The 26,734-nt window shown below is 44.5% G+C and overlaps 2 protein-coding genes across 2 annotated transcripts; one reads left to right on the plus strand and one right to left on the minus strand.

Moving 5' to 3' along the window:
- Nucleotides 1-916: 916 nt before the first annotated feature.
- KLF9 (KLF transcription factor 9) lies at nucleotides 917-26,381 on the minus strand. The gene is made up of 2 exons (XM_059924884.1): nucleotides 24,930-26,381; nucleotides 917-4,325 (listed from the first exon to the last, which is right to left on the minus strand). The coding sequence occupies exons 1-2, from the start codon at nucleotides 25,432-25,434 to the stop codon at nucleotides 4,096-4,098; spliced, it is 735 nt and encodes a 244-aa protein (XP_059780867.1). The 5' UTR covers nucleotides 25,435-26,381; the 3' UTR covers nucleotides 917-4,095.
- Nucleotides 24,951-26,734, plus strand: LOC132367109 (uncharacterized). Its single transcript, XM_059924883.1, has 2 exons — nucleotides 24,951-25,837; nucleotides 26,122-26,734. Exons 1-2 carry the CDS (start codon nucleotides 25,433-25,435, stop codon nucleotides 26,569-26,571), a joined length of 855 nt encoding a protein of 284 aa, XP_059780866.1. The 5' UTR covers nucleotides 24,951-25,432; the 3' UTR covers nucleotides 26,572-26,734.

The following is a 26,734-nucleotide window of genomic DNA, read 5'->3' on the forward strand; positions in this document are numbered from 1 at the left end:
TCCGAAATCACATGGATAATTTGTTTACTTGCTTATGTGTTTCCATCCACTAACACATAAACTCCTTGAATGCAGAGAGCTGGTATGTTTTTGTCACCTTCCTGTCCTCAGTGACAACAATGTGTGGCACTAACAGTTGCTCAATAAAATGAGTCAAATGCAAATAACCTGCTGCAGGCATAGACAGATGGAGGGTTGGATTCAGCAGATCCAGATTTAAATATGGTCTATACCACTTACTAGATGTGTCTTTTAGCAAGTTAGTAATTTCCTCATCTGAAATATGTGGATAACAATGGTATCTTCTGTAAGGAGCTGTACAGAGCTGCTGTAAAGATAAAATGAGAAAAAAGTCCTAAACGCTTGGCACTGTGACCAGCATACAATAAAACCTTAACAAACACTAGCTAGCTAGTATGTATCTATACTAGATTATACTACAATTATAGGTTTTAGAGTCTCTAGACTAAATTACACACACACACACACACACACACACACACACACACTTTGGTGTTCATCTTCACTTGGTTTAATGGGTCTACTGTTTTGCCTTTGAGACTTCAACTTGTGTGTTCTTATCAATATCATATCTCAAGAGAACAATCTGAGTAATATCCTCTGACTAGTTCCTGGCACACACCAGCACAGTTATGAGCTTTATAAACCTCTTTAAGTGATTTACCTGAAAATATAAATATTCCCCTCCAGTATAATACAGCAATTTCACGTGGCCTCCGTTCCATCTACTTCCCCAGAGGTCTGTGAATAGTAAATACATACAGGTCTACACAAATATCTCACATGTTGAAAGGCCTAGGGTAAATCATCTTTGCACTCATCACAAGTTAAAGAAGTAACCCCCAGTATGACAAAAACATGCCCCTTTTACAACACATAATGGCTGGAACAATGCAATCTTTATCATTTATTATTTTTATTTGGACAACATATATACATATGTACAAAATACCTACTGTCAGAATCCTCTTGTATAATTTCATTTGATTTACAAAAACGGGACAGCAAAATAACTTAGGTCACTAATACTGTACAAAAATAAAACTGATTAAACAGTTGTAAAGATAAGTATCTTACAGTGTTACAGATCATTCATCTGTTGTGAAAGAACATCTCAATCTATCCAGAGTGATGAGTACTGTGCTTAATCTACCTGCAAACTGACAACGAGTCAGTTTCTGTAATTATAACTATACCAAATATAATTCTCAAAAGAAGCATGATGTAGGGCTACACCTTAAAGCCACGGCATCGTTCCACAGTGGTGAAGGGCTTTCTTCTTCCCTAACCAAGGAGAGGAGTTATCTTAACTCTAAAACTATTAAATTTTCCAGAATATGACAGCTACTTACAGTATTAGATAAAACAATTTTTCTTTCTTTTGAAACACCTGCAATAGTCTTTCAAAAAATTCAGTTTGGTTAAAAAAGTAAACAAAAATTACTATCCTCCATTTGGATTTTTTTAAGTTAAATCCATGGTCTTTTTAATATAAAAAGTAATTGTTTCATAGTTTTAGTGTTCAACGAACTCTAGTAGTCCTATTTGAACCATATCTTGATAGAGTAAATCTAATTAGAATGCTGGTTCCTGTTTTGTGACATTTTAAAACAGGATTTATCACAAGGAATAAAAAGCCTTGAGTTTATACGTTATGTTACTATAACATATAAGAGAATATCAAATGTGTGTTCTTCAACGACTTGAAAAGGCAAGTAGCAACTCTTTTGGGGAAGTAAATTGTGCATTTTTTTTTAAAACAAGTTGCTGCATTTACATCCATCGAAGTGCTGGACAAAAGCCACATGTAGATTTACTCCTGAAACTACAAAGATTGTCTTTCACTGACTTTGCTTGGTTTTCCTTCATTTCGTTCTGTGAGGGAAAGATGAGTTTGTACAAGTTAGTGGGTTGCTAGGCAACGCCAAACTCCTCACTCACTAAAAGGCAGCATGCAGAGGATCACAAGCAGAACCATTCCATGAGTTCAGTAAGAAACAGGCAGCCTAACCTATTTCGTATGGAAGAACAGATGTCCTTAAAACTTATTTTGGACACAGAAATTAAAATTTGGTTTAAAATAAGCGTTTCAAAAATCTGAAACAGAGGTAGAAAGTGTTCTTTATTTTTCCTGACATGTTTTCCCGTGAGAAAACACTTTCCTTTTTATCCCATGGACTGCTCCCAGTCCCTAATGTTAAAAGCAGTTCTCTTTCCAGAACTACTGATACAACTACGCTGGTTAAACAAACAAAAGAAAAACACCATGCTAGTGATGGCTACTGTATTGGAAGTTGGAGTCAGCTGTGACCCATGCCTGCTGCAGGAGCCCACACTGGTTCTGAACTGGAAACAAGCATGTGTCAGGTGAAATGATGAATTCACCCCAGGTTTACACAACACGTCTCATAGCACACGTATAAACTAGAGTGCACCATAACTCCCTGTTTTAAATATCAGATAAAATTGTCAGAAAACGTTGTTTCTGATGAAAAAGAAGAATATGTAAACATTTCCCCCATGATCACTGCTGACTCCCCTATTTGAGGTTTCTTCTCAACGATGAAAACTCGGTTCATTTTTCTGACCACGTAAAGGCCAAAATTAAGTTTTCAGGTAAATGGTATACTATGCATATAGTGGTTGAGGCCATTTTAGACCCCTGGATACGAGATCTTATAGTGGTGAGGCTACTGATATAAAAGATACAGTGTTGTGTTTTCATTCCTCTATGTTCCATGTGCCTTCCTTCTCCAAAAGGGATGATTTTGCACAGTCTCCTCTGAAATCATCGTGGTATCTTCCCTTAGCGCTCACTATTTATAGGGGTATGTTATTTTTCTTTTCACATTTCAGCTCCCTTTTCCTTTTATGTAACTCTTGCACCTGTTATTGGGGGTTCTGTAGGAACATGGGAAGGTAACCAACAAACCTTTTCCCCGAAGAATAAACGTTTCCAGAGCTAGTTACTGTTATGCACCCATTCAAATAAAACCCAACAGAGTCAAAGCCCTCGCCCTTCGTGGCATTATGGTACAATAAGAAGAGGTTAATTAAAAGGATAGGAAATTTTGGAAAAGTTAATAGAGTTAAAATTGTTTGTTCTTTTTTAAATTAAAAAATATATATACTACCCTCCTTCTCCTTCAGCATCTGTTGTATGTATTCTGCCCTCACATCTCTGCCATGATTTCATAGGGAAATGTGTATACTGTAAAATAAGCAGATTATAACGTGGTTCCAAACAGAATGTCTGCTTCTATCCTTAAAGCATGTATTTAACTTATTCATCCTCTGCGTTAGAAAATAAAAGTGCAGCTTATGTTCAAAAAGTACAATTCATACAAAGCAAGGTTTGAAAGTTCTGTACTTACAGTAACCTTTCAAAGGTGTGTCTTGATTAGTATAAATTCATACTGCTTACCCATTGGCTATAAGTAACTTTTTTGTTTTCAAGTCTTTAGATGACAGATCATGCTGGAGTAGATGTGCTCTTGCTTGCATAAAGACAGCTGTGCTATGGCGTTTCGTATCTCAAAAGGTAACGTGATTCAAGAGAGTGGTTTTGCTAAAGAAACTGAAGCACACTCGTCATTACATTAAAAGGTAAGAAAACAATTCTGAGAGAGAGCAAGCAGAAAGGGCCCAGAATCACTGCGTGATGCTACAAGTCAACTCACCCAGTCAGACATATGTACACCAGTGTTGAATCTTTAAAATTCTACCCCAGTCTTGGCTTTAACCCCCTCCCCACACCTGCCACCCCTCCACCCCCCCCAAAAGAAAATTAAGGAGAGGAAAAAAAAAAAAAAAGCATTTGTCTTCCCTCCAACAGTCAGAGACGGTTCAGAGTTGCCTCTGCAAGGGGGACCAAGTGTTGACTTTGATCTTAGGCTACAACGTGCTTTTTAAAAACAACGCGGGGAGAGGAAAATTAGACTAGTGACCAAAGAACAGCGACTTCCTGTGCTGGCAGGGCGCCTCTTCTGGGCCGTGGTTCCCACCTGTCTGTCTGTTCGCTGGGAGTAGTTCGTCCTTCCGGGTCCGTCCCTCCCTGGCTCGGTGGGCAGCACCTCACAAAGGGTTGGCCAGCGCCTTTTTGGATCGCTTGATCATGCTGGGGTGGAACTCCGTGTGCCGTCGGGCGTGCTTGGTCAGGTGGTCGCTCCTCATGAAGCGCTTCTCACACAGCGGACAGCGGAACTGCTTCTCCCCCGTGTGGGTCCGGTAGTGGCGGGTCAGCTCGTCGGAGCGAGAGAACTTTTTAAGGCAGTCTGGCCACGTGCAGGGAAAGGGCCGTTCACCTAAGAGAAGAGAATCAGGGATACAGGTTAAAGAACGTGTAACTGAAATTCTCCAGGCTGGTCCTGGTCAACCATCCCCATGACTCAGAAAATAACTCCTTTGTGTTCTGGGCTGAATTGTGTGCCCCCCAGTCACAGGCTGAAGTCCTAACCCCCAGTATCTCAGAATGTGGCTGTATTTGGAGATAAGGGTCTTTAAAGAGGCGATTAAGGTTACATGAGGTCATGTAATCGAATGACTGGTATCTTTATAAGAAGAGGAGATTAGGTCACAGACTCGCAGGGGAAAGGCTGTGTGAAGATGCTGGGAGAAGATGGCCAGCTACAAGCCAGGGAGACGGGCCTCAGAAGAAACTGACTCTGCCAACATCTTAATCTTGGACTCCCAGCCTCCAAAATGGTGAGAAATAAATTTCTGTTGTTTAAGCCACCCAGTCTGTGGTACTTTGTCATGGCAGCCCTAACAAAGTAATACCACGAAGAAATTGCTGAGAATCGTCTTCTCTAGGTAAGTGAGCTTGCTATTTGTACCCAATGGATCCCCAAGAGCCTTGGTAACTATATTTTCCAGTTTTTGTCTACGCGGTTGCTGGTTTCACGAGTTCTCTCCGAGGAGTCAAAAACCTTAGTCCTTTGCTAAATTTCCTGGCATCGTACAGATGGAAGAGAACTGGGGCAACTAATCCAACCAACCTCCCACCAGAGGCAGGCATCTCCCCTTAAGCTCCTGAATGTTTGGCCACCCAGCCTCTGCCTGAGCAACTCCGGCGGCAGAGCCCCTTACCTGCCAAGGAAGTCTGCTTGTTTCTGAGCATCCCTGTAATAAACACTCTTATTGATGTGAAACCTGCCTTCCTGCGAAGGCCATATTGTAAGTTATATTGTCTTAACACTAAAAATTAGTTTTTTCCCTCTGCCACCTAATAATCCCTTAACTATCTGAAGACTGCTATCACGCCATTCTCTAATCTTTTCTGGTCTAGTTGAAACAATCCCAGTTTCTTCCATATTTCTCATAAAAGAAGAGCTCACATTATTCTAAAATAACATAAGCGCAGGCACAGCACTAAGGGTTGCACATGCATTATCTCACTGACTTCTTACAGGACACCCCACGGAGGCGGCCCATTTTACAGATGAGGCTTAACACTTGTCAGGGTTTCCACATCCCTCCCATTACGGTTGCTCTCCTCAGATTCACGCTATTGCCTCCCTGTCCCACTTAAAACGCAGCTAAGCCCCGCCCTCCAGACATGATCAGGCCAGCACTGGGGGCCTCCTGACCCCTGGATTGGCAGGGGAGAGTCTGTGTCCATGTTTGTTGGGCAGGACACACACAAGCAGACAGGCAGAAAGAGCTGCTTAAGATCAGAGTCTTGCTTGCTTTTCTTGTGACTGTCACCACTCCCCAGCTCTGAGCACCTGCCTGCCTACTCCTCACACCTTTCCAAGCACAGCCCAAAGCAGCTGCTTCACAGACTCAGGGCACAGACTGTGGTTTCCACAGAACTCTCCAGACACTCCTTAGGTAGGTGTGAGGAGTGAATCTTTTCTCACTCCTGTCCCCACCTTCCTGGAACCCAGAGAGAGGCTCAAAGGGCTGGGAGCTGCCCAGCGTGGTGCATCTGAATCATCCAAAAATGATTCTTTTCCCCCAGCTTCTCCTAACCTGTGCCAGAGATGTGAAAATAAAGATAATAACAACAAAATACCTCTATCACCTTCGTGACTAAGGTTTTATTTGCTGTTCTCTAAGCAGAGGTATGGCCATCACGCCATGTACAACCTACCTGTTCTTATGGGAAACCTGATGTGGGCAAAACAAATTTGTATAAACAGATTCACTATACACAGGTCTAAGTATAAATACTTCCTCGCTGAGCTCTAAGCTGAAAAGTCACAGCAGCAAAAGGCAATAGCAAGCCAGTGAATCCTGAGCCCTACCCAAGGTGGATGATGCCCGAGGACGCTCAGAGTCTCCAGCAGGGCCAAAAAGAGAGAGAGAGAGAGAGAGAGAGAGAGAGAGGAAAAGAAGAGCTTCAGACTGAACCCTCTGAAAAATCCAATGACATGGAGTTGAAAACTACACTTTTGCAACTTCTGTTGGATTAAAAAGCATTTTTACCCAGTTCAGCAGAACTTCTGAGCAAAAGGCGAAATGCAGGCTATCATAACCCAACAAGGTTGAGCTTCCCTGGGCAAGGACAACGTCCCGTCTGACCTCCGTGCTACCTGTGCTGTCAAGCATTTAGTAAATGCCTCAACTCTGTGCGTGTGTGTTCATCTTCCAGGTCGTGCAGGGGACCAAATCCTGCTCAGAAGTTCCCAGATCACAGGAATATTTCCGGGCTATTTCTGAATCAGACTGCAGCCAAGTCCTCACTAACCCAAACGAAGAATCTATGGGACAAGTGTTCTTTAAACATGTTATGTTAAAAAATATAATGAAGAGTTAGAATTCATAGCGTGATAAGTTGTAAAAAAAAAAAAACCAGACCAAAAACCCCTGTCTGTTGTCCCTTTCCTGGAGCCCTCTCTCCACTGCTTGATGATTTGGTGGGGAGGAAAGCGATGACAAGGAGAAGTTCCGTGTTTTCTCAACACTTGTTAGGACAAACACCCATCAGAGGCGGTTTCCTTGAAGGAGTGGTGATGTGGTTTAGTTATTCACTGGCACATGTTTCTTTCAAGCGAGTCATGAGGGGAGATTAATTTATTTGAACGGATCTGTGTCCATTGTGGGAAAAATGGGTCAGAAGACCACTCTACTGTGTGCTAAGACTGGAAAAGAAATAAGGCACCCCTTGTTTCAACAAGATGGAAGTGATAGCCAGTGGAAAATCGTCATGAAGCCTGAATCAGCTGCATGTACTGGAGAGCTATTAAGTATTTACGCTTATGATTTACAAAGATTTCAAGTGTAATCAGGGTCCATTCCCATTGGATTCACTTTTGGTCTAGCTTATGGCTACACTCTCTTCACTGCCCCTCATAGTTGTCATGTGATTGTTCTCATTGCTTCTAATCCAGGTGCTGTCATTGACCTAGCATCCTTTTCCCTGAGTGCTTCAGAGACGACAGGGCCACCCACAGAGCCCAGAGCAAATAAGAGCCAACAGTAGCCTTTGTTAGATTCATATAACGTGTATAATTCAAGCTTACAGTTTCCAAGCGTTTAAAAATAGATCTACTTGGAAGTGAGTTGCTGGTCTAAAAGCTCTAGGATCATTTTGAGTTTTCTTGGATCCTTTGGAAAAGCATTAGGGGCTTTTGGTCAATGATCTAAATCAGGGGTTAGCAAACTATGGACCATAGGTCAATCTCACTTGCTGGAATAAACACCATTCCTATACTTAGTTTTTACCAAATGGTTGAAAAAAATCGAACAGTAATATATTTTGTGGCAGGAGAAAGTTATATGAAATTCAGGTTTTCATGTCCGCATACAGAGATGCATTGGAACACAATCATACTCATTGTTTATGTATTACCTATGGCTGCCTTTTCACTACAACAGCAGTGTTGAGTAGTGATAAGAGATCGTACGGACCACAAAACCTAAAATATTTACTATCTGGTCCTTTATAGAAAGTTGGCTGACCCCTGATCTCAATCTGCAGGCCTGAATTTCTATCTAGTGTACACCAGAATTTGTAAATCCAAATGTCTATAGGAGCCAGACATATAATAAAAGTGGGTGAAATGCCAAGTATATTAGACCATGGATTGTAGAGGAATCTGGGGCCAACTGGGGAGTGCTTTCCACACATAAAGGCATTCAAATTCAACACTTGATAAAACACCGTGCCAGCCAAGCAGTGTGTGTTCAGGGGACCTGGATTCTTCTTGGGGATTTGCAATTTGCAGCCCTTTGAAATCATCCACCTCTTTAACCCAGTGGAGAGTTTGCGTACAACCTACTATAGGATGCATTTCCACATGTTAGTTAATGATAGACACATATTAAGGTATCTAGAAAAAGATACGTGTTTTGAACCTAACAAAGTATGGAATGGGGAAATCATATGTAGAGAGGGAAGAGATTTTCAGGCTGAATGGGACCAGAGATGATGTGCAGAGTGGAAAAGAGAGGGCTTAAGAGGGCTGGGATTTGCCCTTCATCCTGCAGCCGGGGGTAAATCAAGTCAGGCCCTTCCTTTAGCTCAAGGCTAAGGCCCCCAAAAGAATGGTTAACCTTCTTTATACAGAACAAATCATATGGTAAAGCAACTATCAATTAAGGAATATTTAAACTTGTCTTTCGTATTAATGAGAGAGTTACCATCCTCCTGGGGGAAAAAAATAAATAAAAAAGAACAGACATGTACTTGTGCTTTATTTCTGGCCTTCACAGGAAAACACACCCAGAAGCAGTGACACAATAAAGTCTGCTTTACTGGAGCAGAGCTGGTAACAGCACAAGTTTCTGTGCATTCTCATTATTTATATACCACTTCCCTTCCTCTTCAGCAACAAGCTCAGCGCCTCTCACTGACAGACTCAGCTCTGAGTATAAAACACACTGGATCAAAACGGCTACTGAACACTGCATCAAACGTGTAAAAGGCTTTCTTTGCAGAGACAGGTCAGGTCTCCAGAACTCTCCTGGGTCTCCAGTGGGTTCAAGAGAAGTGGAGGGGGGGCCTTCTGGCTATGCACTCGCTAACTTGATGGCTCATTGCTTTTAAGGTTTAAGGAGCCTCCACCCTACCTGGTGATTAGTTGATGATGTCAAGTGAAGCTTATTCTTTTCGGTAAAGTCATGAAATGAACAGTGGTGAGTTTTTCATATAGAGGGAGAACGAGGACAAGTACGGGGACTGCTAACTGGATATATCCAGCCCTGTCCAAGCTCCCCAGAGCTCAGATGGACAGCCATTGCAGTCCTGGCCTAGGGTCTAGACCCTCCCCCTCCCCCCTCTGATTCTCTCTCTTCCCCTCCCACAATTCCACGGAAGAGCCCCAAATGGGCTAAACTTAATTGGGTTTAAGAGGGTTAAAAATACCAACTCTGAAGCTTCCACTGCTTTGAGCAGAAGTAACCCAATCTAGTAAAACAAATCTAAGGGAATTGGGCCTCCTTTTCAAAATAGAACTCTAAAAATGTCAATTAATAATCATAGCTTCGCACAGATGTACAAAATCAAGGCTGTTTCTTGAGGAAAAATAGTGTTTTTCTTAATTACAAAAAAGCAACTAGGATTCCAGAGATAAAAGGATAATTTGATATTGGAAAATCATAATGATATTACACGTCATTTAATAGGTTAAATTCACCCCCACCCACACTCATATCTTGCCTTTATAAATGCAGAACAATATCTGATAAAATTCAACATCCATCCCTAATAAAAGCTTTCAGGAAAACAAAATAGTTCCTTAACAGGATAGAAAATATAGATTCAAACCTTTCCCCAGCAGGGTCAATAGTAAAATGAAGGCAGCATTCCCACTGAGGTCAAGCTCAAGGCAGGAATGGACTCCTGCCCCAATCATTATAGCTATTTAATGTTGTTCAGGAAATGCTAGTGACTGCAAGTAAATAACAAATTAAGAAGTAAATTGTGGATTACTGAGCCTGCGCGTCTGGAGCCTGTGCTCCGCAACAAGAGAGGCCGTGATGGTGAGAGGCCCGCGCACCGCGATGAAGAGTGGCCCCCGCTTGCCGCGACTGGAGAAAGCCCTCGCACAGAAACGAAGACCCAACACAGCCATAAAAAAATAAATAAATAAAAATTAAAAAAAAAAAAGAAGTAAATTGTGGGAAGGAGGAGGCAAAATAAGAATTACTTGCAACTGATACAACTTCCTATTTGGAAAGTCTAAGATAACAAAAATTAAAAACCCAGAGCAGAGATTGGCACAGCACTGTAAATCACCTATACTTCAATAAAAAAATTGGAGAAAAAAATGCATTCATAGGTGTAAATATACAAAAGAACAATGGTTTTCTTATATGGTAACCACAGTCAGTCAGGGTAAGCCTACCAATAAAATTCAGGACCTGCATGAAGAAAATCATAAAACTACGATATGAAAGGAAATGAATAAATGGGACATTTCCCATGTTCTTGGATGGTAAGACCCAGTGTTCTGAATATGGCAATTCTGTACAAATTCATCTATGAAATTAACACACACCATAGACATTCTTTTTTCTTGAACTTGACAAAATTATTTTAAAGTTCATTGGGAAGAATAAATACGCTCAACTTGCCAAGAAAATTCTGGAATAGAACAATAATAAATGAGCGCTTGCAATACCAGTTATTAAAATGTATGATTAAAGCTGCAAAAATTAAGATAGTGTGATACCAGCACAGGAAAAGACAAATCAGTGGAGCAGAGTCAAGTCTGAAGATAAACCCAGGACCTTAGGGATGGGCATTTCAAATCAGTGAAGAAAAGAATGTTTAATTCAATAAATGGCATAGATATCTGGTAAAAAAGAAAAAAAAATTAAATCTGGATTCCTACCCTTATACCTTACACTTAAATTCCAAATGGAATTTTTTACATTTACTGTACACGTAAATGTAAAAAATAAAACCATAAAGGTAAAAGAAAATATAGGTGAATATTTTTAGAATCCTGGAATAGGGAGAGACTTCCTAAACATGAAATCAAAGGCAGTATCCTATTTGAAGGATAGTTTTAAAATACTTAAAAATGTTAAACTTCTGCATGGTAAGATACATATACATACACACACACACACACACACACACACACACACACACACGCACATATAAGTAAAAAAATTTAAGAACTAAAACAGTGAACGAATAAAGGAAATTGCAGCCTATGACAAAAGGTTAAAATCTGTGGTACAGAAAGGACACTAGCAAATCAAAATGAATAGCCCAACTTCATAAAATTGGGCAAGGATGCAAATAAGTAATCTATAAAATAAGAAATACCAACAGCCAATTAATAAATATATGAAAATATAGTCAATCTCATAAGTAATCAAAACATGCCAATCAAGACACCAGTGAAATACACATCAGGCTGGTAAAAGTGTTAAAAAGTATGTTCATATACCTATCGTTGATGGTGGCATGAGGAAATAGGCATGGGTGGAAATTATAATTGTTCCAGGATCACCTGGCAATACATTTGTCCAGGAATTATTTGTGGTAACAATTAGGGAGCAACACAAAAATATACAAGGATACCAGCATTGTTTATAAAAGGTAAAACTCGGTAACAACCTAAATGTCTAACAATAAAGAACTGGTTTAATACTTTAGTGTTCCATACAGTGGAATAATATGTGCCTGTTAAAAAGGTACTAGATTATTCTATACAGAAGATGTTAGCAATACACGGCTAAGTGAAAAGAGCAGTGCATGATCTGCTGTGTATGTGTGTGAACATCTAAGGAGAGGAAAAATCCTGGAAGAATATATGCAAAATACGAACAATATTTATCTATAGGTGAGGGGATAACCTCTACTTCTTTTTGTAATTTTCCCCTATGTTTTCTGATTTTTTTAAGCAAGTACAAATTTCTTTTATAATGAGAAGTCAGAAAAGTCTTACACAAAACAAAGGTAACAATGATGCATATGAGTTCAAATTTTTCCACCAATGGGTTGATCAAGATCCTATTCCAGGGGCTTCCCTGGTGGCGCAGTGGTTGAGAATCTGCCTGCCAATGCAGGGGACGTGGGTTCGAGCCCTGGTCTGGGAAGATCCCACATGCCGCGGAGCGACTGGGCCCGTGAGCCACAACTACTGAGCCTGCGCGTCTGGAGCCTGTGCTCCGCAACAAGAGAGGCCGCGATAGTGAGAGGCCTGCGCACCGCGATGAAGAGTGGCCCCCGCTTGCCACAACTACAGGAAGCCCTAGCACAGAAACGAAGACCCAACACAGCCAAATATAAATAAATAAATAAATAAATAAATAAAAAGATCCTATTCCATTCGAGGGGTGGGTGGTTTACACTCTATTGAGAAATAGACTCCAGGGTCCAAGACCAAAGAAAGGCAAAGAATCCTTCTGCTTCCTTCTCAAATTGTGAGAAAGTGAGAAACTTTCAGAGTAAACTACATGTGTTTTCTCACTCCTCCCCCACCTCCTCCTCTCCTTTTTCCGTATGTGAAAGGAAAATGGCCCGTGAGAAGAGACAGGAATCTCCCTTCAGATACCAAGTGACACAGGCAGCGATGGCAGGGCTACCCCACCAAGGAGCAGGCTCCTTAGGAAGCAGGGGGAGAAAGAGGCGCAGACACACAAAGCCCAGAGCCCAGTGCAGTGTTCCTGGTGGAGCACCAGCCCGCACAACTGCCGCAACCGGAAGCCACTGACACCCCATTGTCCATTATCATCGGTCCTCATTCCCCATGGGAGAGCAATGCTAACTTGCAGGTACAAAAATGTGAGCTTTGCTTTACTGTTCTTCATTTCCACACCCAAGTGCAGAAGCACCCATACACTTGCATCGTCTGGGTACAGCCAATTCTACATTTCCCTGCATAAATCATTCCAATTAATATCAAACTCAAAAATCAAGAAATTAAAAGCCTCCTGGTTCGCCAGAAATGTTGCTACTACCTACACAGGTAGATGTCCTAAAAAGATAAAAATTCTTGATAGCTTTAGAAGAATCCTGCCTGAATGCCATCCCATCACATTACGGTTTGCTCCTGGCCTCTCTCTCTGAATCCTTCTTGTGATTTGGTTTCCTTTTATATTTCATTTGTTGATACAACAGAGTCACTATAGAGTTTGGATGTGAGATTTTACTTCCTGGTCCCTGTGTTTATCTGTGGAAGGCAGCCTGTCCCCATACTTGAGGTTCTGAACTGGGAAGTGGGTGTCTGTAACATCTGTCATGCAGTACTTCCTCACTGGAAGCTGGTGCCTAGCTATTTGGAAGCAAGCCTGTCCGAATATTGCTTGCACATTCCCAACCTCAACTGATCTGTGAGGTGGCACATGTGCCAGGACCTCAGAAATGAAGATGACAGACAATAGAGTCTTGACTCTTTAGGTTCTCAACCCAGCAAGAAATATATCATTATGCCTTGATGTCTCCGTTACCTGGCCCCCAGCTCAGCAACTCTGAAATGGCAGAGAGGTGATGTGACCTCCCCACGTCCGCACAGCTAGGTCCAGGCCCAGATTAGCCAATCCCCACGACTGCATTCTTCCTCCCACCCCAGCCTGTACTGCCTCTGCCCAGTTCTTTGTGGAAAAGAGAAATAGTAAATAAATAACCTACTAGGCACTAAACATTGAACAGGATATGTAAGCTTGAGGGCAAAGCTATGCTGAGAACGTAGATTCTTTGAATCTTTGCATTCTGGGTTATTTTTATGACCACCTAATTCAATCCCATCCTGTTTCAGATGAAGCCGACTCAGAGAGCCAATGACTCGCCCAAGGACATCCTTAGAACCGGTTTTCAAATTCTTGCTTCAGTTCTGAGCACAGAACAAGGTTAGAGGTGAGAGCAGAACACAGACCTTAACTAAATGTAGAGACAGGCTTTTTCCTGTGTTTTTCTAATCCTCTTACTCCCAGGCCCTCCTTTCCAGATGCATTGCCTCGGGGAGGGAAGAGACAGTTTAAAACAAGTAAGTTGCTGCTAAGCTTGAGGTTTCAAAATAGAGTTTTAAAAATGTAAAGCAGGCCCTGAAATCCTCAAATTCTCTTAATTTGCCAGAGCTTCGTAGCAAGACCTGAGCTATAGGGAGAGAAATTGGAGGAGCTGTGATTAGGGAACAGATGCAGAGGTCTGAGAAGTGCAAGCGTTCTGGACTCTCCTATTAGAAGCAGTCTTGGGCAGTCCCAGAGGCGCGACCACTGCTGCCTGGCCCACGGCATGCCTGGAGCCTGTCTGAGCCTCTCTAGGGAAGTCGCCACACACACCAGGGCACCTGAGGAGTTGGGTAGCCACGCTGAGAAAGGGGTCTCAAGTGTTTGCCTAAGTTTCCACCCCTCCTAATGTCGCATGTGAGGACCAGGACCCAAGCTGGTATATGACACCCTGGGGGAGACCAGCAAGGTCAGAGGATGGCACGCAACATGGACAGCCCTTCCATGATGCCGGAAGAAGAGATGAGGCTCCTGCCTACTAAGCAGATCACTCCCAGGAGAAAGAAAGGCAAAAGGAGAGACAGAGAGAACTCCGATTTTGTGACTATGTACCCAAAAGAGAATAAAACTGAACACAAAAGAGACTGAGAGACCCCAAATTGCCAGGATGAGGTTTGTCCACCAACAGCAGAAATGGTGGGGAGGGCAGGGGGGCTCAAGAGAACTCAGTTCTCTTTGGCTCAGAAAAGACAATGAGCAAACCAGGAAAACACAGGAGACTGTCGTCTGGTTAGTGCATGCCTCCTCTACCTGCCACCCAGGTCACGGCACTCACGGAAGTGACCCAGAGTGACTAGTGACGCTGCTCCAGCATCAGGTTTCCAGCTGTTTCTCTCTGGGCTCAACCTCTGTACACGGCTGGCACCAGAGTAAGGCTGCGACGACCACAGATCCTACTCACACATGCCACATGCGCCATCATCACATCATTTTTCCAGCTTTTACAGAGTGAGCCACTAATTCATACAGTCTGGTGTTTGTCACCAAAGACCACGAAGAACGGCAGGGTTGAGCTGTCCAGCTCTTACCCAACAGCCCCTGCCTGACTCCCTCAGCCCTCCTGGGGCAGGCGTTCCTGGACAGCGCTTTGAAGTTTGGGAGCAAGCAGGGCACTGGGAAAAAATGACTCAGGTCAGAGGTGCAGCCTGTGTCTCTTTCACACTGGGAATCCCCGCTTCGGTGGGTAATGCTCAGCAGACAGGCATCTTGTGGCTGGCCGTGGGTATGAATTGCAACACCCAAGAGGGAAAGCAGCTGTCTGGTTGTCATTCTGCTTATTTTCATTAAAACAGCAATGGTACAAAACTACTGTAGAATTATGACAGCGTAGGGATTTAAGTCATTTTTGTATGTTTTTTTAAGTTATTTTTAAGATCTAATTTTTGCCTCTTACGATTTATTGCGGTGTTTTTGCTGGGCATCATGTACACCGGGTAGATTTCTGAATCCCAGTGGGAACCACCATACAAACAGCCCATCTTTGTAAAGGCAAGGCCTCTCTATCAGCACACAGGGTGACAAATGTACACGTAAACACAAGTCATTTCTCTGGGCATTAAAACAGTCAGACGGCTGGAATTAAGACCAAGTGAACGGTGCCGCTGATCACATTGTTGCCGCTATACGTGTTCCGTGTGAGGCTTTGGGTACTGGCTTCTAGAACATCCACTGAGCAGGGCCTATGGGGCTGAGCCTGACCATAAGAAATACGTGTTGAAATAATCTATCTTCTACAAAGACCATTTAGTATACAGTTATCTTATAGGTTGAACTCCAAAGAGAGTTCAGAGCTCTTTCTCTTCAAAGGGGAGAAAAATGAGAAAAATTATTGTCATACCAACCTGTCTCTCATTTTGTCAAACTCTGCTTTTGGGAATATCCTGTCTGTAGTTCTAAATGGGTGGATCGAATGAACAGCTGTTGGTTTTGCCTGTCTGGCACCTATTGCCTCTTTGGGGTAATAAACAGCACACCTTGAATTTCCTTTTGGAAACCATTCCTTCCTCACTCTGAGTTTACGTACTTCCAGACGGGCGACCCCACACCCCAGGCCCAGAGGTTGGATGTGACCCAGCTGTGCCACAGTGACTGAGTTCAGGGACAGGCACAAAATTCTGTGTTCTGAAGCTTGAAGCCTGGGACTTTTGCTGGAATCATTAGGAAAGGGGAACTGTCTTTCCACAGGGCTTGCTGAATTAGCAGGATGGGAGTCCGAACTGCTGGCAGCTATCTTACCACCCTTCAGAGACAGCCTGTCGGTGAATGAAGCCAAAGCAGAGGAGAGCAAGGCTGGGCCAGGGAGAGAGGAAGGCACTGCCACTTGTATCCAGAGATCCCTAACACCAGAGCTACCCCAAAGGTGGTGGAAATGGCAACCTATAAAGTTCTCATTTTTACTAAGCCAGTCCAAGTTTGGGTTCTGTTCCTTACAACCAAGAGGCTTGATTAAAACAGCTGTGGACCCACAACTGGGATCTTTTTCAATTGGAAGGATGAAGGTTCTGGATAGCTACTGGAAAATACAGGATAGGTTTGGCCAGGTTCATGATTTCTGAAGGTATTCCTCACCAAGCTTCATAAAAACAAACCAGAAGCCAGAGCTAGAACCCAAGAGTAGAGACAATGGTGGCTTTGGGGCCAAATCCAAGAGAGCCATGCAAAACACAGGGTCTCTTACCGCTGGCAAAAACCCAAGGAGTCCTCGTCAACAACCATTCATGGTGCAACTCCAAGCACCTAGAAACATACTAGGAAAACTTCAGAGTAACCTTGGACTAAGTTAACTAACTCCAATTCCTCCTATAAAATGAGAATAAGAGTACCTTCCTATCGCATAGGACTTCTGGGAGTTTAAATGTAACAATGTGTGTAAACCATTTGGCTTGGAACTTGGAGTGTAATACATGCTGGATGCTTCATTATTATCACTATTAATAGCATTATTACTAGTATTAATAATTTATAACTATTATTACTATCAACACTATTATTATCCACAACATTCACAGTACCTGCTGTCAACATCTAGCACAGCTCTTTGCATGTAACAGTTACTCAATAACAAGTATTATTTAAATGAATGAGCTGCTGCTGGATTAATGTGGAACTGTAAACAAAAATTCTAAGCACCTCAAGGGCTTCTGGCCAACACATGTAGATTATTTTTAATTGTAATACTTAGTATATGGAGACACTGTGCTAAATGCATTAAATACCTCATCTGAACTAAGTTTCATAAAAACTCTATGAATATATAATTACTGAACTCCATTTTACAGATGGGAAAACTGAGGCTCAGAGAGTTCTCATAATTAGAAAGTGGCAGAGGCAGGATTCAAACACAGGTCTGAGGGACCCCTAAGCCCATGTTCTACTGGCTCTACCTACTGCCTCCCTGCTGAAGGTAGAGACCTCTCTGGAGACCCCTCATATTCAAGTTCCTTAGGGTGGGCTGGTTTCCTTCTCACAGGCCTTACTCTGCTTTTCTGACTGCCTCCGTCTCATCAAAGCTGGCTCCCTGGAAGGGAGAGCTGGTGAAACCTCCATCTCTTTGATGAAAGAGGATCTGTAAGATTCCTTCCAGTTCTTAAATGTCCATAATTCTCAGGTAGAATTTTTGTGCTTTTGTCTATTGCCTGCCTCACTGCCCCACTTCGGTTCAAGTCAGGTCCTCTGGGAGGCACTTCTGAAACAACGGAGACTTGCCATGGAAAAACGTTCACACTTTGTTTAATACAAAATACTGCTGCCTGCTTTTCAAATCCTTGTCATTAATTTTGTATGACTTAAGCTCCCATCTCTTTATTTTAATCTATTTAAATAAAGTCCTCACTTTAAAAAAATAGGGGGCTCAATCAGGGCTGAATTCCATTCTGCTGTTCAAATTTGCGATCATTTTCAATTTTGGTTAAAAAAAAAATTCAAATGGCCAGTGGTCCTGGGCTTAGATGGTGTGCTTACTGGTTCTTGCAGCTCTAGAACCTTTAGATTTCAGATCCAGATGTTCAATTCTCATCTCAGGACGCAAACGGCTGACAAACTGAGATTACAAGGGAAGCCTGCGGGTGCACCATTGTAAACATGGGCTTTAAGCACAAACGGAAAGGATGACTTGGAAAATCCCATGCATGAAAAATGAATGCCTCTCACTCCCTTAGTGGGAAAGGCATTCTCTATGAATAATAACGTTAGTCCTATTATTTGCTGAGGGGACTGTTTGAGGCTGGGATAAGACAAATGTCTACTCCTGGCCTTAATGCACCAAAAAGGTATTAAAGTTTCGGGAGGGCTCCAGGAAGGGAGGAGTAGGAAATCTCACAAGCAATGGCCTTGGACTGTTTCAGGGTGCTGCTCCCATAATAAAAGGGCAGAGGTCCCCCGACTGACTCCACCTCTGCCCCTTCACTCCGTTAATTTGGTTAATGCAAAGCAGCTCTTTAAACCAAGGTTAAAACAAAACAAAAAAATGTTAACCAGATTGAAATCCTCAGGAGACCATGGGGGAAAGGAATCCAAATCTAAGAACTGCAAAGAATTCACAGTGAAGGAAGATCTCCATTTGGCTAAGCTCCGGCCTGGAGCACTTCAACTTCCAAGGACCCCATGTCCTCATTGTGCTGCTGAGGAAACTGAGGCTCTGGTAGCTTCCACGCTCTGCCCAACGTTACGTGCCTGCCAAGGCAGAGAGCCAGCCTTTGAACCCTGGTGGTGTGCTTCCAAACCCTCCAGAGCACCCCCAATGCCTCAGTGGAACAATCCTCATCTATCTGAGAGGGTTAAAAAAAAAAAAAAAAAGCATTCACTTTTTTACAGACAAAATGATGGATGTGATGACCTCTCAAGGTCACTTCCAACCTCCAAATTCTGTTCTTTTGATACTAACAACTGCTGCCACCAAGTGCTCTGAGTTGGGCTTAGGCCTGTGACTAACTTCCCAACAAAAAGTGGGGCAAAGCAAGAGACAGGACTGCTCAAAGACCACGGCAGAGGATCCTATTTCTTTCCCTTTTTAACTGTCTGTGGGCTTTTCTCCTTCCTTTACCCCTCCTTTTTGCATGTGTTGCATAGAAACAGAAAGTGCCTTTGTACCAATTACTAGGCACTAATTTACGCTCTTCAGTGGGCACCCGCCTTGCTGGAGAAACATTAGGAAAAGGTGGGAGGGTCGGACGTGGGGGAGGATTCTAGCAGCAGAGGCCTGGAATGCTGCAAGCTCTTTCTCCAAGCCTGAGAACAGACAAGAGGAGGAGAGAAAATTAAAAAAGAAACTGGAAAAAATTTTTGGAAGTCAAGACTAACAAAATTGACAAAGCTGGCTTTTTTTTTTTTTTTTAAATCAAGTATGCTCACGATCATAAGGCATTCAGAAATCAAAATGATGGTCAAGAAATCCGACTCTAACCAGGGCACGACGTCAGGTTGTTTTAGGGGCTCCTGAACGAGTGAATACTGGGAAATCACCCACCCACTTTTCTTCTCAATGAGCTTATTAAGGAAGACCATTGTAGGCCGCTTTCCAATATGTCATACGATGTTTCTCCCTGGGAAGTTCAATCGGGGAATTTCCCACAGACGTTGCAGAATGACTAGTTCTTAGGATAAGTGTCAACAATTGAGCCAGGGGTGTATATCTGACCCTTATGTTCAGAGTCTCGAGAACTGATTTCCCTCAGGTTACATCTTTGCGTCTGAAGGTAATGGGGTGTTACCATCAAAACAGCACGCTATGGACTCCAGTACCTCCCCTTCCCTGACCCAGGCCCCACTTGCATTCCTCCCCTCTCTCTTCTCACCACTCACAGATTTGAGAGGAAAATCACGGGAAACAATGGTTTTACCCTGTAATTCTACTCCACTTGTATGTTCTGTTGTGAGACAGTAATCCTGCCAGCAGCAGCAGTTCTTCTAAGGCAACCCTGCTTTGTCTTGCTAGGGCAGCTAGATGCAGGATGATGAAGGACGGGGGGAAAGTGAGGAGGGAGCAACTGGTCCTTCCTACCTCCAGGACCAGGAATAACAAGCTGTTAGGCCCCCTCACAGGCCTCAGTCCCCAGGGTGAGATTCCAGCAGTGAGCTGGGGCTCAAGCAGCTGTGGGCCATCTTTCCTTGGAAGCAAGGGAGTCTCTAGCCTCTTGTCTGAAACCCAGAAACAAACCCTACAGGACATCCTTGCAATTCTTAGGCTACTATCATCCTCCACAGCTAGAGCCCGTTTGCAGTCCTTCGCTCTCATTTTTCCCCCGACAGGATACATGAGCCTGGGTCTAGACAGCCTCACTGGGGATGGGGATGGGGGTGAAATCGCCACCACAGGGCAAAGACTGGATCTTTGGCAGGTTATAAAAGTCTTAGTTATTACAATGGTTTGTGACCTTATAAAGGGGCACAGTACATAAGCAGCTCTACAGTATATCTGTGGTACTAAAATGTCACGGGGAGGACAATTATAGGGGAAAAAATGGCTAATCTCCTTAGGGGAGAGAAAGTGGAAGAAAAGGTGGCGAAACGATGATCTATGCAGGCCCCACTCAGACTTAATTGTAAGTATATCTTGGATGAAGCATGTCAGGCTATGAAATACCACCCTGCATCACTTTGGGGAGCATTATGGAAAGAAGAATGGGGCAGAGAGAAGGTTTCCTTAAGGATCAAGGCACAGGGCCTCCCTTCTACTCATGAAAAGAAGAGCAAGTGGGAAAGACTGGGCAGGGGCTAATTAATGGGCTGCCCAGAGGCCATGTCAACACCCTGCCCTGTCCCTCAACCCCTGCCTCCTGGGTAATGGAAGTGGGTCCTCCTCATACCTCTGATGGTACTAGACTCTCCTGAACCAAAAAGTTGACTCCAAAGCTTTTTGTAGCAATTAAGGAAGAAGGGTTCATGAGGCACCGAGCAGGCCTGGCTCCTGTATAAGCAAACTTTTAAAACTTTAGTCTCAGGGAAGGAAATCCGCCTGAGTGAGAGCTAGCCAGTGATGGATGTTCCTAGAGAGGCCAGAAAAATCTATTTCCTGTTTGGAGGATAACTTCCCTGGTGGGAGCTACCCAGGTCCCCTCCACCAGATATTCTAGGTAGCCCAGAGAAATGTTCAAACAGGATAAAGAGAAACAGAAGCAGCCACTGTTGGCTGCTTTTGCAGCTCTTGTCTCTCCTTGTTTTTCATGAACTTCCTTCTGCCCTATTAAAAAAATACATTGTTTTAAAATTTTTCCCACAAAACTGGGGTGTGATGATTGGGATTTAGGGCTTTCTGGTTTTCAGAATCCTGTAAGCAGTGCCCTTAAGCTCAACCCATTGTCACCATTTGGGGACAGCTGATTTAAGTCCCTCCAAAGAGATAGTAAAATTGCACCTGGCATGGAAATAAGGCCTCAGGTTTCTATCACTGCGATGGCAACCTAGCATGACTCTACATCAGCTGGTTCTGATGACTTCTGAGCTGGAATTTGGATGCAGTTGTTTACCTCTCCAAAAGATACCCCCGTGTGTGTATGTGTGTGTGGGTGGGCCTGTGTGCATGTGCAGGGTGACCACAAAGTTAGGAAACTTGGGGTAATCCTTTTTTCTTTTTTCTTTTCACGGTCCTAGAGAGGCTGAGGGGACGTGGGAGAGGGTCTGGGGAGTCAGTGGGTTTGGGTGTGGGTTTGTGGAGGCCAATTTGGGGTGTGTGCTCAGATGTGGGGGGCGGCGTGTGGATGTGGGGTGTGCCAAGATAAACTTAAAGTTGGTTGCATTTTCAAATAATAAGCTCAACGTGTTTTCAGGCAAAGTATTCCAATGGGTCTAATACTTAATCAGAAACAATAAATACACTCTAAAGTGTCCAAAAGGTCTGGAGACAGAAAAGCTCATATTCCTTGTACTTTTTTTCAGATTAACCATGGATCCACTGCTTAAATTTTATAGGTACATCACCTGAGAAGATATCTGATCTAGAGGGTGAAGAAAAACAAACTGAACATAGTATTAGAAAATGTGAAGTACTGTACTACTTAAAAATAAGTTTCTCCTATGTTTCCTGATTTTAAGCTCAGCCCATTACACACAAATTATTATATTTGCACAAGAATCCAAGTTCAGAGATAGTACCCTATCTTGTGGATTAAGAAACTGAGGCTCAAATAGAGAAGAGACTGCAAACTTAAATGCCAACAGAGACCATGTAAATGATTAAAATAAGGGACACTGCCTCATATAAAGAATGGTCAGTTCAAGCCAATTGTTGCTGGGCAGGAATTCAGACCCAGTATTGCCAGTTCATTCGATTTTTCCAGAGAAGCCAGAAATCTGGGTTTGTGTGGAAATCCTGATTTTTCCATGTTAGTAACAAAATCTTTACAAACCCTGTGCTGGTCAAGCCAAACAAATTAGCAAAGCAAATTCAGCAGCAGACCTCTAGTTTACAAGCTCTGACTTCAAGGAACTAGGTTAACATCTCACAACTGGGAAACAGTAGGACAAATGAGAACCCACCTCAGTCCACCTCAAAGGGGTCTTTTCTCCTAGGATACTCCAGAAATAACTGCACTGAACTAAACACAATTTTGTTTAAGTGGCTCAACTTCTAAAGCCACTGGTTCTGGGACTTTCCAGGTGGTCCAGCAGTTAAGACCCTGCGCTTCGATCCCTGGTCAGGGAAGTAAGATCCCGCATGCCACGCAGCATGGCCAAAACAAATAAATAAATAAATAAAGCCACTGGTTCTATAAAAGTGGCAGCTGTATGAGGCTCTAGGAGGAGAGGAGCAAGCAGCAGGAGGGATTCTGGTTGGGCCACATTGAGCAGGGGGGGTGTGGCTGGAATTTTACTTCTTAAAGTCTTCACAAAATACAGACATTCCAATTGCTATCTCTTGGCCATCTTCTGGGTTTAATACCAGCAAAATATTTTAAAAATTTAAAAAAAATTTTAAAATCAAGATGCTACCCCACCCTAAAGACAATCTAACTGGAAGCTGAATCGGAAACTTCCAAATGCATGAGGCCTCCTACGAGTCTCTGTATCCTTTGCACACACCTTCTCTAGCAGGAGTACACTTTTGACAGTCTTTACAGAGGCTGAGGGTTTTGTCCAACCATGTCCTAGCATTACAGAGCCCCCAAACATAAATAAGACACCTGCAATTACCACATCACTAGTTTCAAAAGACTGACTGTAGCATATAAAATGGGATTAACACTTCACTTCGTTTTCCACTCTGGACTGTGTAAAAGGTCCTCCTGAAACAACCGAGCTGACTTGCCTCATGGAGAATTAAAGAGCAGCATGCATCCACGCACACCTAAGCAGCCATTGCTATAAATGCCTGAGAAAATCACTCAGCAGAATGGTCCAGAATGCTTTTCTGAGTTGGACAGACTCAGGGAGCTCACAGAGAAGCTCCGCAGGCCTCCCCAACTGCACAACTGGGCAGCTCCCTGAAGGAGAAAGTGCCTTTGCTCAAGGTGGCAGTGGGTGTCCCTGTGAGCTGAACTCCGGGAACATGGCTGACACAGCCAGGCCCGCCCAGCAGCTGTCGGTGAGAAACACCCTCTGGTTATTATACCCCTACTTCACCCTGGGAGCCACGCTAAAGGTCACATCCCCCAAGCCAGGCACAGCAACCTAACAGACACAAACTTTAAAATGTGCTGTTTTATGGCAACCTAGATGACAGCCGCAAGCAGAACCTGATTCTGCATTAACCACGAGGAGGAAATTCAGCTTTACTCCTGTGCCAGCAGCCACCTCCACAAGAAGCACTTTCCAAAGGAAATAAAATATGAGATGCAGTTACGTGGCCTTTTTAAAAAAAAGCAAAACCAAACCAAACCAGCCAATGATCATTTTGAAACCACAGGCCCAGGGCCTCATCTTAAAAGTACCAACAATTACACCAAAAAACGACAATACTTTCCAAGTAATTCCAACAAGCTCCTCTTCAACATGGTGTTATAGGACAGAGGGAAAGGAGTTCATGAGAGGACCAAGCACTGTGCTTCCTTATCAGAACAGCAGCTGTAAAGGAACCTTACTAAAGATGGGGAGACAGCATGGTCAAGTGTGAATGCTTTCCAACTTTTTCTGAATATGTTAAACAGAACCAACAGAATTGGCTGACCAAGGTTCCTATAAGTCTCCAAAGCCCATTTTATACTGCAGATGTCTTACCAGCCACATGCATCTGATCAGCCCTGCCTTTGGCTCTCCCTGGGAGAGATCCTTCCACAGGGCCTCCAGAACATCCCAACGTTTGTTATCAGCCTTGACCTCCTTGACCTCCGTCAAGAACCACACCTCCTCACTAACTGCTCTATTCAGGGTGGAGGGTGCGACCTAAATCACGTGGGAAAAAATCCACTCTGAAATCTCATTAAAAAGGCTAACTAGTTGTGAAGTTAACCAACCATCGCTTGATCAAACTTCTCTGCTGCCTGAAGCAGTGTTATTTTAAACCTCTCTGGGGATTCTTGGCCAAATTTAAAACCACCTTGGCAAGCCCTGAAAAGTAGCAAGCATACAGCTAACCGAGCCCTTAGTCATCCCTAAAAGGTTCCATATAATGTGCGCCGCTTCTCTCCAGGTTTCGGCCACTTCGCGGCAATCCCAAAACAGTAAAATAAAAGATACGCCATTTGACTGTGCCCCCCAACCCCCCGCCAGCGTCTGTCCAAGTGGGGTGGCCCCAGAGTCGCCGGGTGCGGGAGTCCTGGGAGGGGGCGGGGCGGGACAGGGGAGGGGCGGCACCACTCCCCATGAAGCCACGCACATCGGCTGGCACTCGGCACTCACTCTGCCCGCCAGGTTAAGGCTCTCCGTGGCTTCTAGAGGCTGGGGACGATTAAGGAGTGAGCTTTCCGTCTCTACCCGGTTCAATCATTTTAAAGAGTTAAACAGCATCTCATCCTAAGTATTTGCACCCTTTCGGCCGAGCGTGGTGTCCTTTAACGCCCAGGAAGGCTGCCCGGCCAAAGGTTAACTAACCCGAGAGTTGGGTGGGAGAGGGAGACGCCGCTAACCTGTATGCACTCTGTAATGGGCTTTGAGATGGGAGGATTTTCCATAGACTTTCCCACAGCCACTGTAGGGGCACTTGTGCCTCTTTTCGGAGGCGTGTTTCCCCTTCGCAGCCACTCCAGGGTGGAGGAGGGAGAGCGGGCTGGGCGCGCTGCCAGGATCCTGTCTCTCCTCCGGGCTGTGGGAAGGACTCGACCCAGATTCGGTGGTCACGTCGCTGTCGGATCCCATATCCTCATCTGGACTCTCCAGGCTGTCGCTGCACACCGAGGGGGTCTGGATGGGTCGGTACTTGTTCAGGTCCAACAAGCTCTTGGCGATGGTGACCAGCGTGCAGTAATCCTTCCAGGTGTCCCCCGGGTCACCATGCTCCTTGGTCACCTCGCGCTCAGGTAGTCGCAGCCGCTCGGCGTCCGGAGCGCCCCCATGCTCCGGCACCGCAGCGCGGTTCGAAATGGAAACCAGACACTGGGCAGCCACGAAGTCCATGTAGGCGGCCGCGGACATGGTGCGGGCGACAGCAGCCCCGGAGGCGCGGCCAAACTTGGCGGTGGCTGCGGAGGTTCGGCTCGCCGTGCCCTGGCCTCGGACGATGAGCGCGGCGCAGCGCGGCGCAGCGGCCAAGGGGGCGGGGGCGCGGGGCGCTTCCGACTCGCAGGAGCGCCGAGGCGACCTCAGCCCCTCATCTTTACGTAACCGGCAGCGCCTCCGCACGCAGCATCCACGGCCCCGGGCTCCGCCGCGCTGCCGCCTCTCGCCGCCTCCGGTGCCCAGAGCCGGGCGCAATCCCCCCGACGGGCGCACAGTCTGCTCCGAGCCGGCTCCCCTGGAAAGATGCCACACGTGGCGGTCGCAAGTTTATTCGACCGAAAACGCCCCCGAGGCGCTGGGAGAGGAAACTGCAAGAGAGGTACACGCCCTCGGCCGCCTTTTCAGTCGAGCCAAAGCCCCAGGACATTCACCCAACCACCCGGACGTGGGTGGCAAGGGCCGGACCAAGTGCCAGGTCTAAGAGACACTTTTCCCCCAGTCCACTGACGGCTTCTGAGCCCCTGCTCTTGCCGGTCCGCACCGTTCCGGCATTCTCTCGCTCAGTAACAATTTCGCAGAATCCCATCACGTCACAATCCAAACCCCCTCCAATTGGCCAGTGGGGAGGGTGATTCAACTCTGTTTACTTTCTTCCCCTGCCAGTCAGAACAGCCTTTCGGTGGAGAGGTGCGTCTAGAACTGAGGCGTGCGGCCAATCCGACAGTTCTGTTTCGATGCCTCGTGCTACCTCTACAGCCTCGAACGCCGACATTTAAAAGGGTAACAGCCGGGAGGCTGGAAAGGAGCAGCCGCGCATCTTTGGGAGTGTCTCTCAATCCCTTAGCCGGTCTAGGCCTCTTGGCTCACGTTCCAGCTTGCGGAGTGTGGGATACACCTTCCCTACTCGGTTGCGTTCCTTCTTATGACAAAAGAGAACTTCAGTTTCATTTTCCAGCTCGCAAACAGTTAAGTGACTTCCTGCAAACGCTACAGTCCCAGCAACCAGCCTTCCAATCAAAAGTAAGTTGGTTGATGTCACTGACATTGGCTCAGCCAATCAGAAGGGCATTCCGAAGGCCAGCGCTGCACACTTGTAAACGCGAAGAGCTGTAGTGAAACTGAACACATCCTTGTACTTTGTGTTGATGATGGTAAAATCGAGATATGTATGGGAGGGCAGTGGTGATAAATAAATGCAAAGTGAGTCAATAATTTTAAAAAAACAACTAAATATGTCAGGCCAAGTTGCTCAAGAATAAACACTAATGAGAAAGCA

The sequence above is a fragment of the Balaenoptera ricei genome, chromosome 6, assembly GCF_028023285.1.
Source record: "Balaenoptera ricei isolate mBalRic1 chromosome 6, mBalRic1.hap2, whole genome shotgun sequence".
Taxonomy (NCBI): Eukaryota; Metazoa; Chordata; class Mammalia; order Artiodactyla; family Balaenopteridae; genus Balaenoptera; species Balaenoptera ricei.

What these genes read in the sequence shown, in the direction of transcription:
- KLF9 (XM_059924884.1), bottom strand. Translation starts at nt 25,434, where the DNA reads ATGTCCGCGGCCGCCTACATGGACTTCGTGGCTGCCCAGTGTCTGGTT. An exon ending in CCATTACAGAGTGCATACAG is followed by an intron (nt 4,326 to 24,929) that starts GTTAGCGGCGTC and finishes CTCTTCTCTTAG; the next exon opens with GTGAACGGCCCTTTCCCTGC.
- LOC132367109 (XM_059924883.1), top strand. Translation starts at nt 25,433, where the DNA reads ATGGTGCGGGCGACAGCAGCCCCGGAGGCGCGGCCAAACTTGGCGGTG. An exon ending in GAGAGGAAACTGCAAGAGAG is followed by an intron (nt 25,838 to 26,121) that starts GTACACGCCCTC and finishes TTCCCCTGCCAG; the next exon opens with TCAGAACAGCCTTTCGGTGG.